Below are 13,134 nucleotides of genomic sequence, written 5' to 3'. Positions count from 1 at the left end.
GGCGTCAGGCGCGTTGGTTGGAAAAGATGTCTGAATTTGATTTCACGCCGGTATATATTCCTGGAACTGAGAACGTTTTGTCAGACGCTCTCTCTCGTATATATGCAAACGACGCACCTGGCACTGAGCGTGCGGCCTCCGAATTCGTCAAATTTGACGAAGATTCTACGTGCAGTTTTCGCCGCAGAACTCCAGTCATCGTAGGCGACGAGGCGAGGCTAGAAAGTATGCCTCTGGAGGGCATTTCGTTGACCTTAAACGCTGTACGACGTGGCGGAGCCACGGAGTCGCGTGATTTTGCGAAACGAATGGTGGCCAGGAAGTTCGTTCTGCGAGGCCCTCGTGAACGAACGGAGGGCGGGAATAAAGAGGAAGTAAACCAAATAAACAACGGACCTACAACAATTAACAGTTTACTGGAAAAGGAAGGTGTCCCCGGTGCGGAATCAAATTTGGTTCCGGTAATTGGCGCCGACGAGGCACTGACCACCGTTAACTCCGAGTTAAGTCCACGCAATGTTCAACTCCCACCACCGTCTACTCAAGACAAAGAACCCTCGCCCACCGTCTCTATTGTGAACGTAGTGTCGCATCAACAGAAACGCGACCTTAACGTTGATTTCATGAACGAAATACGCAACAACTACATGAACGACACATTCATGGCATCAATTGTGAACACTCCGCGCCAATACAAGAATTTCACGTTAGAAAACGGTCTGCTCTACCTAGTTGAAGGCGGGAGACGGTTACTATGCATTCCGGATGCCATAATTGGTGGAAGGACGGCCAAAGAGATAGTCATAGACGAAGGTCACTCTTTATTAGCCCATCTGGGGCCGGAAAAGACACTAACCTACCTTCGTGAGTTTGTATGGTGGAGACACCTTTCCAGGGATGTCTATAGATTCTGCGAATCGTGTCGCACTTGCGCCCGCAGTAAACCATCAAACCACCGGCCCTATGGCCTTCTCCGTCCTCTGCCTATTCCGTCTCGCCCTTGGGATGCCATCGGCATCGACTTCGTAGGACCATTACCCAAGTCGGCAGATCGGAACGCATTTTACGATTCAATTACAGTCATTATTGACCTCTTGACTGCGATGGTACATTTAGTACCCAGCCGTACGACCTACGGCTCTGTTGACGTCGCCGAATTGATATTCGCAGAAGTATACAAGCACCACGGTCTTCCTCGACGAATCGTAAGTGACCGTGACCCATTATTCACGGCACGTTTCTGGCAGAAACTCCACGAACTCATTGGGACAAAACTAAATATGTCTAGCGCGTATCATCCGCAATCCGACGGTTCAACGGAACGCGCCAATAGAACTATCACGCAAATGATTCGCCAGTGTGTCAACGAGAATCAAAAGGATTGGGTGCGACGTTTACCGGCAATTGAATTTGCAATTAACTCTGCACGAACAGATTCGACAGGCTTCGCGCCATTCTTTCTGAATACAGGACGCATGCCTCGACCATTCCTGTGGGACACGCCCTCGTCGAGCGAATCCAAAGGTGTACGAGAGTTTGCCGAACATCTTCGCGAAGCCGTGATTACGGCTCATGATGCGGTACTGGCATCTCGCACGAAGCAAATCCGAGACGCCAATCGACATCGCCAACCATCCCCGTTTCAGATTGGTGACTTAGTCTACGTGTCCACGAAGAATATTTCGTTCCCTCAGGGGCTGGCACGTAAGCTAATTCCCAAATATATGGGACCCTACCGTATCAATCGCGCATTTGGTAATGATACTTTTCAGATTGAACTACCTAATCATCTCGTTGCGAGGGGTGTTCATCCCTCCTTTCATGCGTCTCTACTACGTGTACATATCCCCAATGATGACCGCTTGTTCCCTGGCCGTTCCCTTGAACACATCATTGCGTCTGCAACACCAGCTAGCACAGAATGGAACATTAGAGAAATATTGAGTCATTCTGGTGTAAGGCAGCATGCATTGTTTGAAATTCTTTGGCCTACTGGTGACAGGACCTGGCTACCATACCATAAGGTCAGTCATCTTGAAGCATTACGAAGATATTTCGAAACGTTGGGAATTTGCAACATTGAGGAACTCCCTAGGGGTTCAGGGACCCCCCCTAACGACCCCCAAATCGTACTTGGTTGCATAAAACCTGCCAGTGTTACGGATGATGGCTATTTAAGTGATGGGGAGATAGGATTAGACAGCAACCCTACTCACCCAAATAATCTATATTCTTCTAATCATCCTCACATCACTTCTATGTCTGCAGCAGAACTGGGAAGATTACACCCTATTCATACTGCTCTCACCCGAAACCCCGAAGGGTCATACTCCCTGAGAGACCTAGACTCCCGAGTTTGCTCCGCCGCCTATACCCGCGACGAGCTCATCAGCTTCGTGTCCGCCAATCGTCGCATTATCAGTGGCACCCTTACCAATCCTCTGTCCCTTCCTCCCCGCTACATCGGGTTCGCAACCCTGTATAACAAACAAGGCCAAATTACCACCAAGTTTAATTTGCCTCATGGGCATGCCTTCACGACTCGCATCGCAGGGCCAGGACTCCGATTTTTGGGACTCGTTGCTGCGCGACCCAGTATACCTCGTAAAGATCCCAGGAACCATTACCGATCCCAGACCTCGCATGGTCGGCGTGCTACGGTCCCGCCTAATTATGTGGGCCAGTCTAGACCAACGGTGGGCCAAAGTTCTAATGGACCTCGACACCCGGAGGCCGGAGAATTCATTTTAACGGCGGAACGACACGATGTGGTGACTAATCTACTCCTTGATATGGTAATGGGTAACAAGACTCCCACTACCAACTTTCCACCTGTGCGCGAGTCTCCCGCTGTCCGTCGTAGCGGCGCTTCCTTACGCCGTAGCTCAACACCATACGCACGTCCCAAGAAGGTTCGCCCTACCATTGTTCCTACCAATCCGGGCTCCAGCCCCAGTTCACGCGAGCAAAAGATCTCGGGTATCCCGGTGCCTGATGTCATTCCCAACGCGGACAAGCCACGCGAGACCATTCCCATCAATACTTGTCCCTCGCCGTCAGAGTCGGATATCGAGCTTGTCAATACCCCATCCTCGGCCTCGTCTGACCTTGCGACCATCAGTGAAGATGTGGACATGAACGATAGCCCAGACAAACCCAGTGCTTCCCCTACCTCCAAAGTTCCCACTGTGGAACTCGCAGACCTTTCCATCTCCAAGGACCCTGCTGCGGCCGACGGCGCCGCGTGAATCTGTTTCACAGATCCAGGAGGGCGTATGTAACAAGAATATACCCAATATGGTAAAGCCACGTTTAGCGCTGGTTAGTCACACTCCCTCATAGCCACATTCTTTAGTATAATCACTATCGTTAGTCTAACCTTAGTCCCTCCTTTCTATAGTCTATATACTCTGACAGTATCTATGGTAGTCTACTATAAAGTACGAGCCCTATGTACGTTGTAGGGCAGAGTTGCATAAACAAGGACGACTTACCCCTGTCTTTGACTTGTGTGACTTCGTGTGACGCGACACTTCCCTATCCGGTTGTCTCCCGCCACATAATGCCTCGCACAGACGAGTTTCGTATGTTCTCTGAATCTCGGGGGGATCGCCTTGCTGCCGTGGGTGTCCCCCTTCACGAACTCGACCATCTGTGTCTCCTCTTCCTGCACGCGCCAGGCATGGAAGGCGTCGATGTTAGGGAACACCAGTGTGTAACCGTCGTCTGCATCGCCTGAGCCATACGGTTGCTTAGTAGGAGTGGTAGATGACGGACCAGGCGAAAGGGCCGTGGGACCATTCGTCGACTGATTTGAGGGGAAAGTGGCGGGCTGGCTGGTAAAATGAGACGCTGAATCTGGCGGCGCGCCATTTATGTTGTTTGTCGTGCCCTTGTGCTGCATGAGATGGGGCGGGAGCGGCTGGGTCATGGCGAGCTCGCCCAGCCTGAAATGCTGGAAGCTCATCGTCGCGAACGATGAGGAATATTTGGGACAATTTCGGGCGAGATTAGCTAGATTCGCAGTGAATTCCCTGAGTTTTGAGGTTAATATTCCGGACGGACGAGAAAACTTTAGGAAGGAAATTGCAACGTTTCAGCAACTTTCCCTTCTGTCACACTCTTCTTGTCACGCTCGTTACCCATATCTGGTTACAACCATGACCTCTTCCCTACGAAATTCGATCCACAGGCGCAACCACAAGGAAAGGTCCCAGCTAGCCCACCGCTCAAAGCTGGGATTTCTCGAAAAGCACAAGGACTATGTCAAGCGTGCAAGGGACTACCACTCGAAGCAGGACAGGCTCACAAGACTGCGCCAGAAGGCTTCAGAGAGAAACAAGGATGAATTCTACTTTTCCATGAACAAGGAGAAGACGCGGGTTAGTAGATTGACGAGGTTGGAAGAGATAATATCTGATGCATTGACCGCAGGGGGGCGTTCACATCAAAGAACGGGGAAATGTAGCTTTGCCTACAGATATGGTCAAAGTACTCAAAACTCAGGACGAGAACTACGTCCGTACCGCACGTGCGGCTGGGCTAAAAGTATGTCCATCATACAGCATACTATAACAGTCACTTACTATGGATTATATAGAAAATAGACAAGATTAAAGGGCAATTGACTGCAATGGTCGATCTATTAAAGCCAAGCCCTAATCAAGACGACACAGCTGCCGACGATGAACTTGACGCTGTCGAACTGGATACACTACGCGACGCGGGACTGATTCAACCCAGCACCTCTAAGCGGAAGAAATCTACAAAACATATTGTATTCGTCGATAACGAGGCCGACGGTATGCCCTCTGCTTGTAGTTCACCAATCAAATCTCACTCGTTCCTCAGCTCGTAAATTGCTTAGCAGCGGAAAACAACAACCCTCGCCGTCAACTTCGAAGGTCGTATCGGAGCCAAGCACACATATTGATCTAGGGTGGAAGGCACCCGCAGTCAAATCAAAAAAGCGTCGGCATTCACAGCCTCAACCCGCTGATGCCCAGGCGTTCAAGGACGAAGCCGATGAGGAACCAACTGAATCAACGTCAGCTCGCAAGAAACTCCTTCTGGAACTCCGTGCCCGACTACACCGAGACAAAATGCTGCGGTATACGCAACGAGAGTTTGAAATGCAACGACTGATGATGGGCAAAGGGGCGCGGCAAAAAATACAGGGGACGGAGAAGGTTGAGGAGGCTAACAGCGACGAGGAGGATGACCCACGGAGTAGGAAAGGAGGCAGAAAGGTCGTAGACGAGCAAGCGTACAAACCTAGGGTGTACAAATGGCGGAGAGAGCGGAAACGATAACGGATTCACTGTACTTTATCCAAATGTGCAATGTCCGGTCCATGTAGCTGACATGATCGCAAATAAAATGAGTGTTCGATATGAATGCTAGCACGGTAACGATTGTTGGTGCGTAGGAGTGTACATGCGTGAAGATTAAATGAAGAAGTCCGTGAGATACGTCCACAGCTAAGATAGCAAATAAATTCCTGATAGATCAATGTACGGTGATAGTTCAGAGCACGCTGACGACGCCCATTGTCACTGCCGACAGCACGGAGAACGCCATTGCCATTGAGTTGGAGGCTGACATGGCAGTTGCGCCATTGCCGCTGCCACTCCCGGAAGATGGTGATGATGATGTGCTGGAATTGGCTGTTACTGGTTGAGCAATGGGGGTTGTTGGGGCGTATGTGACGCCATTGATGTCGGCCGCTACTTGAAACACGGAACCTCCGCCGAACTCGTAAAACTGAGGGAAAGAGACGATTAAGTATACGTATAACAAGACCAGTAAACGCATATCTCACATCAACAAGGAGGAAGGTTGGTGGGCGTCCTTGGACAGTTCTGCACGTATCGACGTGAGCCCCCAATGAACCAGCGCCGGTCGCAGCGTTCGTGACATTAGCATTGTCGGGATCTGGTGCGGGGAGGCCGGCAACGAGCTTGTTGAGGAAGTGGTTGATCAGGAACATCTGTGTAGATGTATCTCCTTTTGTTCTGTTGACCGTGCAGTCGAAGAGATCGGGGTTGACGAGGTTGAATGCAGTTTCCCAGATATTCGTGAACTCTACATACAAGACGGGATGTTATTTGCTGCAGCCTATCGATATGCAAGTTAGATGGACGTACCATCAATAAGGTGGGGAATCGAAGGATCCGCGCCATTGTCCAAGAAACTGACCAGACGTTTGCCCGAGTCGATCATACTTCCGAGAGTCGGCCATCCCGAAGCAGGCAATGTGGGTGTCTCAGGAGCAAAAGATATCCCATCCAAATCGGCCGCCTTGTAAGCCAGGTCAAACGAAGGGGCGGGTGAATTGTCAATGTTGACTATCAAAATAGACACAACTGCGGTAGGCCGATCAGAGCCAGTTCACCAGGATAATCACAGGGGCATTACCTTCGTTGGGGTTGCTGTCCATCCATGACTTGACTGATTACAGCGGTGAGCGTCCAAGCAATGCAAGGGAATGCCAATATTTCTCTCACCTTTGCTAAGGTAATCTTGTAACAGACCGGAGTCGGCTATGGCCTTGAATTGAATTGATCAGGTGCATCTTGGAGTGAATGACAAGACAAAACCTACACATATTGAATGGCAGAGCCGCAGGGCTCCACCTTGATTGTGAACTTGGAGCTGCAGCATACGAACGCCATCATTGAGTTGCTGTGTAACTAGTTGTTTCGGTGAGTAAATGGAACAAAAGTGCCAAGAACAAAACAGTACCATCATGATCCTGATTGACGAACACTGTAAGCAAGTCAGCGAGCTACACGAGGCATCGGAGGAGTGGCTAACCATTGCTTGTTGCTCCAACGGCGTATGAATCGTGGGCACCAACAAAGGACACGCTCCCATAACTCCTCTCGCATAGCTGCGCAGCATCAGCATCCACTCATCGTCCGAGCAGAAAGAACACGTACCTCAGCATGGCCATTGCACACCGTTGCCCGCGTCGACAACGATGAAGCCTGTGCAGCCAAAGAAAACAAGGAGCTTGCGACCAGCGCAAGTGAACAGTAGAAGCGCGCGTGACAGTGCATTTTGAGCAGGTGATAACGGAAAAGCAGAAACGATCTTGAAGGAAAAGAGAAAGAGAGGACGGGTCGTGAGGGTAGTGAGCAAGCTCTACTCAGGGGATGAAGGAACCGAGATGGTGAGAGGAGAGCAGAAACCAGGCAGAGGCGAAATGATCATCCGCTCATGTCAGCCCTTGTTATGCACCCTCGTTCCAAATGGGGATGATCAAGTCTCCGGCTTGCAGTGTTACCCCTGTTCCCGGTCTCAGATTTCGCTTGCTTCTCAACAATCATGTCGAAGAAGGTCGTGCTCGTTACTGGATGCTCGACGGGTGGGATTGGTTACGCCTTGCAAGTATCCATGTCGCTTCATATCGCCTGATCTTACTGAACCCTTCTCCCAGATGCGAGGAATTTGCTGCCCGAGGGTGCAAGGTCTATGCAACTTCGCGTGATGTAGAAAAGATTGCAGCGTTCAAGGACGAGACCATCGGACGTATGGCCTTGGATGTGACCAGCGACGACGACATTCAACGTGTCGTCCAACATATACATCTGGCCGAAGGCAAGCTCGACGTGGTAGTTAACAATGCCGGCGGAATCTGCGTTGGTGCGTATACGTTCCGCCGGGGGTTGCATATCGTCGTGCTCAGCTTCTACAGGTGCCTTGTTGGACATACCGTTGGAGAAGGTCAGGCAGACTTTTGAAACCAATGTGTTTGCTGCCCTTCGCGTCGCCAAGGCTGTCATGCCGGCCATGGCGGAGAGAAAGAGCGGAACTATCGTGAATATCGGCTCTATTGTGGGCGAAATGTAAGCTGCGCGCGTCAAGCCCTGTTTGCTCTGTAATTAACATGTCGCATGACAGTCCTACCCCATGGAATGGCATTTATTCCGCGTCCAAATCAGCGCTCCATACGCTGACAGAAGTTCTCTCCATGGAAGCCAAACCTTTCAACGTCAACGTGATGCTGGTATCGCCCGGTGCCGTCAAATCCAACATTGCGAACAATTCTGCCGCAAGTTTCCAGATGCCCGAAGACTCGCTCTACAAAGATTTCATCAAGAATATTTATTACCGGATGAATGTGAGCCAGGCAGGGAATTCGATGCCTACCGAGAAGTTCGTGGCGAAAGTCGTGTCAAACGCCTTGCAACCGAAACCTCCAGGGTATGTAACTTTGGGAGGCAATGCGAGCACTTTCTCGTTCTTCAAATGGCTTCCTCGGGCTTGGGTATTGTGGTTTATGTGGAGGATCTACTCGAAGCGACTTTAGCTTTTAGTTCGCACGAGCGTCTAATTACTGTATTCGTACATGTCTACTATTTAGCTCATTGTTCCGTCTTCCTTCTGAAATGTCTCGCTATCCCGACTACCTCTCGCCAAACCCAACGCCCACAAAGCTCTCAAAGTCGCAGAAATCCCGTGCGCGGCGAGAGCCATCTGGCGTGTTCTCACTGTTCCAGGCCCCCCAAATCCAGCAGTTCAAAGAGGCCTTTCAACTCATCGACCATGACAAGGACGGCTGGGTGAACGAGGGGGATCTGAAAGAGATTTTCGCGAGTCTCGGTACGTGCGCTTCCAAGTGCAGCTGAATAAGCCCTTACAGGTTCACAGGTATATCACCTTCCAAGCAAATGATGGACGAGTTGCTCAGCGCGCGTCCGGGGGAGCATGTTCGTTCATCGTCATATAACGACGACTCTTCCTCGGAGCGAGGGATTAACTTCACGATGTTCCTGACGATGATGAGCGAACGATTGTTTGATTTCGATACCGAAGCCGAGCTACTAAGCGCGTTTGAGTCCTTTGACGAGAATGACAGCGGTATGGTCAAGGTGGATGAGATGAGGAAGTGGTTAGGCGAGATCGGCGAACGGATGGACCAGCGGGAGGTGTGTTATTCCCTTCTACTTGTGAATCGGGTCCTTGAGAATAATGACTGTGAACCACGAACAGATTGACAGGTTCTTGAAAGGTCCATTTACGGACCGACAAGGAAACTTCAACTATCGCGAATGGGTGAAGGTTCTCCGCGTCAATGGAGATGAAGAGGGGAACGAAGGACAAGCACAGAATATATAATTACAACCCCTCGCGCATATTGTACATTTACTAATTTGACCACGGTACGTCTTCATCTTCCACTTGCTCCCAATAACTGATTCGCATGCTTTCCAGTGTATTTATCGCATTATATCCATTCCCCTTTGAGAGCGTCTTGAGGAAATTCATCTTGATCTAGCGCAAGCTCCCTGAAGATTTCGCCAATGCTCTCAGAAGCCTCGCTCTCCTCCAATTGCTCCAACGCTATGAATTGTCAGGTCTAGCGGAAGTCAAACCAACTCGGTGCACACCTTCGCCGCGTCCGCCACCAAGGCTTGTCTCTACTCCTTCCTCCCCACTTCGGGACGCAATGAGCAGCAGCTCGGCACCTTCATATTCCAGGAGCTCAATGGTCTGACAATCGACGAACCGTAAACCATAGGACTCTCTTCCCTTGGTCCCTTGACCAAAGACAGACTTCATGATGCTCTCCGGGTAATTGACTTGCTTCGAAGATGGCGTCCTCACGCCGCCAGTGTTTGGAGCAAGTGGATTCTTGACCTGTAGGACAAACGACGAGGCCTTCTGAATACCCAGGGCCTCTTGCACCTCTCCCATTTTCTCTGGGTGGGAAATGAAGAACCCCAAGTGCGTCGCAGCTTTCGATGGAACTGACGGTTCGTTGTTGACGATCGCATAAACACCTCTGGCCGCCAGACGAGACGCTTCCTTGTGTCTCGTGCCTTTCCCCAAAACAATCAACCTCAAGTTGTAAGTCTGAGCATTTCAGCTCTGCCCACCTCTAGTTTTGGTTTCATACGACTTCGCTCTCAATCCCTTTTCAAGCGAGTGCAAGTCATCCCCAACAGCAGTCACTGCCGCCCAGAATACACGCTCGCGCCTACTGGTGACTTCAGGATGCGGCAATGCCTTCTTTCCGATAGTAATGAGGCGGTAGTGTTTCTCGAATGTATCCAGGGTGGCCTTCGCGGGAACGGCATCAGCACCCTCTTGCAGGACCGCCATGTCGTCGTCCTCGGCGTCGTCTCTGTCGAGTTTGGGTTTCTCGCCGTCGAGGACACTGAATTTTGGCGGCCTTGGGACCAGTAGCATGTGCAACCTTTGCACGTCATCAATAGAGTGCGCCTCCTCCATCTCGACGCGAGGTCGGTAGAAGAAGTATATATGTCCGCGCTCAATGGTTCCTGAACTCGCGTTAGAGCAATCGAATGCTTACAAAAACAACTGTTCACTAACCTGTATGGCGAATTAATGAAACGGTAGGCTTGTCATCTTCTTCGTCTTCTTCTGCCTTATTCTTCTTCATTGGCGGTTCTACTTCGCCCTCGAGCTCATTGGCATTGCCGACTTGGCGTTTGTCCCCAACTTGCACCTCATCATTCTCTTCAACTTTGGTCTGTGTTGTTCCCTCCGATTTATCCTTCTTTTTTCCCTGCTTCAGAGCAGCTTGTCGGCGAGTAACGGGCATGATAGTACTTGTTTCCGCAGAGTTCTGGACAAGCTCTAGAGTGATGTCACATTAGAGTGTATTTGGCCTTGTTTTCCTGGCGCGTCCATTCGCGGTCACGATGTTGAGCGCTTAATTATGCTTCTCATCTTACCACGAATTGTTCAAGTCAAGACTCGTTTTCTTGCCGCGTCCCTTGCCTTCAACCTTCACCAGACGAGAAGAATGGGATACGACATGTCGCTTGACTGGAGCTTCGAGAACGAGGTCATAGACGACTCCGAGCCGGAAAGAGAGGAAATGAGGAGACTAGCGCGTCGCACTTTGTCGCGGTCTCCCGGTAAGCCTGATAAAGGCAAGGCCCGAATGGTTACGGTTGGTGATGTGTCGGACGTCGAGATTGAACTGGGCGGGGATAGGGTGCTGAGCGAGGAAGTGATTGAAATCTCCAGTGAGCTATAAAGAGCTGTGCCTTGTTGGTGATGCGACAGACGACTCCCACTCAGGCTCCGATGAGGACAGACTCCCTGCGCTGCGAACGGAGACCGTGATGGTGGAATCGAGTAACTTCCCTGGACTTCATTCTGCTACTATGAAGATAGGAGCACCTGCCTCATCATATTTCAGACGCCCAGCATCGCCTGTCGCAAACGAACCCGAACCCGTTAACGTCGAGATAGACCAAGGCGGAAGGTCCCAAAGGCCAGAAATTCAGGATGAAGACGAAGACGAAGAGCCGAAGCCCAGTTTAGCCCGTTTTGCATACGCCCCAAGTACTGCTTCTAATGGAATCTACGTACCTAAACGAAGCCTTTCATCTCGCGCCGCAAGTACTATATCAGATGTCCCTGCCCCAACGATCACGGCTTCCAAGACTACGAAGAAGAGGACAAAGGCTCCTTCTATGAAGAGCCAACTAGTGACTCAATTTACCGACTCCCAATTGAGCCTCATCCTTGTCTGCGTTTGTTGTGAGTTAAAATGGACAACCAGGAAGAGCTCGCCACAGAAACTAGCCCATATTAAATCGTGCGCGAAGAAGAAATCTTACACGGACGAAACGGTTTGCTCATTGATGGCCGCTGCATTATCCAAGATTCCTCCGAAAGAACCGGATCCACCCAAAATCGACGAATCCGAGAAGCCTGCCCCGACTAAAACGTATCTTGAAGGCGTCCTCCACGATGCCACGAAGAAGAAAGGAAGGCGAGTCAAGGTTACGGAAACTGTTCGAAGCGTTACCGAGACGCGGAGCGATATCCTCTGCAAAGCGCAAGCCGTTCTAGGAAGAAACAGTAAGCAACGCGTTGACGACGGACTCGAAGTCGACGACTCCACGAAGGCGCCACGAGCTGGTCCTAGCAAACAACCACTCATGCGTAAGGACACTGAACCGCAGACGTTGTCAGACGACGAACTAGGCGAAACCGACGCTATGAATGTTTTCCCAGCTACCCAAGCCTTTGCCGCCTCTAAATTTGCAACGGCAACTCGTACTACAACTCTCTTCCATCTCGCAGACCAAGATGACTCTGAATCTGACGGCGACATGTCTGAACCTGAGCCCCAATTTGCACCCTCGAAACTCGCGATTCGAAGGCGCAGTCCAACTCGCACCTCTGGTTCGCCATCAATCAACAAGCGGAAAACCGCTACCTTCGATGAACTAGAAGGATTGATGGTATGTGTCGTTTAGCATCGAAGTAGAAGACACCTCATAATGTAATAGAAACCAACGACACGCTCCGAAATCATCAGCCGGCTGGATCAGGCGATATTTCAAGCAAACCTAAACGGCTATGCCTTGCCTCGATCAGAGATGAAAGTCCCTGATCTCCATTCCGCTCGGACTATTGCTACGGACAACACGTTGGAGTTTGGTGACCTGATAGCGACCGAGGACATTAGACATGAGGACTCACTCCATGACTATGCTTTGACTACCGATGATGCTTATCTACATTACGACCCAGGCGTTTCCGCAGCTCTCACCCCCATTCATTCCCCTTGGCGTCGCCAGAACGGACAATCCAAATCGAACAGATCACCTCCGCACAAACTGCCCGCCAGTCCTCGCACACCTCCCAAATCACCCCGCAAACGTGCGCCCAAGGCGGCCAGCGAAACGCCTCGGCGGAAGGGTAAAGCACGAGCTGAAGAGGAATTCGGTGATGCGTGGCGCCAGCAACTCAATGACGCTATTGTAAATAACTCGGCACTGCACCTTCGCATTCTACGATATGAGGTATGTAGTTTCATGTAAACAATCATGATGTTTTGAACGTCTCCGCTCAGCCCGTCCATTTTGATGAATTTGTGAACTTGATGATCGACAAGCCGACTACCAACTCACGCGCTGCACTGAGACTCTTTTTAGACGAACGCGTACGTCTCCACCAACTTCCTGTACAACGGATCCACTCATATTTATCGCAGGCAATCAGTTTCTACGGTGCGACTGTCAGGAAGCGACGTTAAACCTAGTTATTTCTGCGAGGACTACTTTATTCGACTAAATCATCAGAGATACTAGTTTGTACGATTGGGGACGAAGAAACCTCTAAGGATACGGATCTATACAT

At 50.6% G+C, this 13,134-nt stretch overlaps 7 protein-coding genes across 7 annotated transcripts; 4 read left to right on the top strand and 3 right to left on the bottom strand.

Annotated features, from left to right (window-relative positions):
• Nucleotides 1-3,433: 3,433 nt before the first annotated feature.
• Nucleotides 3,434-3,967, bottom strand: PC9H_003410 (uncharacterized protein; the record flags this gene model as incomplete). The annotated part of the gene is made up of 2 exons (XM_036773003.1): nucleotides 3,434-3,449; nucleotides 3,495-3,967. The coding sequence occupies 2 exons, from the start codon at nucleotides 3,965-3,967 to the stop codon at nucleotides 3,434-3,436; spliced, it is 489 nt and encodes a 162-aa protein (XP_036634476.1).
• Nucleotides 3,968-4,160: 193 nt separating this feature from the next.
• PC9H_003409 (uncharacterized protein) lies at nucleotides 4,161-5,312 on the top strand (the record flags this gene model as incomplete). Its single annotated transcript, XM_036773002.1, has 4 exons — nucleotides 4,161-4,382; nucleotides 4,435-4,548; nucleotides 4,601-4,802; nucleotides 4,852-5,312. The coding sequence occupies 4 exons, from the start codon at nucleotides 4,161-4,163 to the stop codon at nucleotides 5,310-5,312; spliced, it is 999 nt and encodes a 332-aa protein (XP_036634475.1).
• Nucleotides 5,313-5,526: 214 nt separating this feature from the next.
• On the bottom strand, nucleotides 5,527-7,061 carry PC9H_003408 (uncharacterized protein; the record flags this gene model as incomplete). The annotated part of the gene is made up of 9 exons (XM_036773001.1): nucleotides 5,527-5,763; nucleotides 5,822-6,084; nucleotides 6,147-6,365; nucleotides 6,418-6,450; nucleotides 6,507-6,549; nucleotides 6,604-6,692; nucleotides 6,745-6,768; nucleotides 6,817-6,892; nucleotides 6,942-7,061. 9 exons carry the CDS (start codon nucleotides 7,059-7,061, stop codon nucleotides 5,527-5,529), a joined length of 1,104 nt encoding a protein of 367 aa, XP_036634474.1.
• Nucleotides 7,062-7,329: 268 nt separating this feature from the next.
• On the top strand, nucleotides 7,330-8,314 carry PC9H_003407 (uncharacterized protein; the record flags this gene model as incomplete). Its single annotated transcript, XM_036773000.1, has 4 exons — nucleotides 7,330-7,388; nucleotides 7,442-7,647; nucleotides 7,700-7,850; nucleotides 7,906-8,314. 4 exons carry the CDS (start codon nucleotides 7,330-7,332, stop codon nucleotides 8,312-8,314), a joined length of 825 nt encoding a protein of 274 aa, XP_036634473.1.
• A 79-nt stretch (nucleotides 8,315-8,393) lies between these two features.
• PC9H_003406 (uncharacterized protein) lies at nucleotides 8,394-9,123 on the top strand (the record flags this gene model as incomplete). Its single annotated transcript, XM_036772999.1, has 3 exons — nucleotides 8,394-8,607; nucleotides 8,656-8,933; nucleotides 8,998-9,123. The coding sequence occupies 3 exons, from the start codon at nucleotides 8,394-8,396 to the stop codon at nucleotides 9,121-9,123; spliced, it is 618 nt and encodes a 205-aa protein (XP_036634472.1).
• Nucleotides 9,124-9,232: 109 nt separating this feature from the next.
• Nucleotides 9,233-10,573, bottom strand: PC9H_003405 (uncharacterized protein; the record flags this gene model as incomplete). The annotated part of the gene is made up of 4 exons (XM_036772998.1): nucleotides 9,233-9,348; nucleotides 9,396-9,827; nucleotides 9,885-10,289; nucleotides 10,342-10,573. 4 exons carry the CDS (start codon nucleotides 10,571-10,573, stop codon nucleotides 9,233-9,235), a joined length of 1,185 nt encoding a protein of 394 aa, XP_036634471.1.
• A 204-nt stretch (nucleotides 10,574-10,777) lies between these two features.
• PC9H_003404 (uncharacterized protein) lies at nucleotides 10,778-13,030 on the top strand (the record flags this gene model as incomplete). Its single annotated transcript, XM_036772997.1, has 5 exons — nucleotides 10,778-11,003; nucleotides 11,059-12,233; nucleotides 12,282-12,797; nucleotides 12,848-12,937; nucleotides 12,989-13,030. 5 exons carry the CDS (start codon nucleotides 10,778-10,780, stop codon nucleotides 13,028-13,030), a joined length of 2,049 nt encoding a protein of 682 aa, XP_036634470.1.
• Nucleotides 13,031-13,134: the final 104 nt, after the last annotated feature.

This window comes from Pleurotus ostreatus (genome assembly GCF_014466165.1).
Source record: "Pleurotus ostreatus strain PC9 chromosome Unknown scaffold_2, whole genome shotgun sequence".
NCBI classification, from domain to species: Eukaryota; Fungi; Basidiomycota; class Agaricomycetes; order Agaricales; family Pleurotaceae; genus Pleurotus; species Pleurotus ostreatus.
Note: the sequence above shows the minus strand (reverse complement) of the source record. Positions and strands in the feature narration are given on the sequence as shown.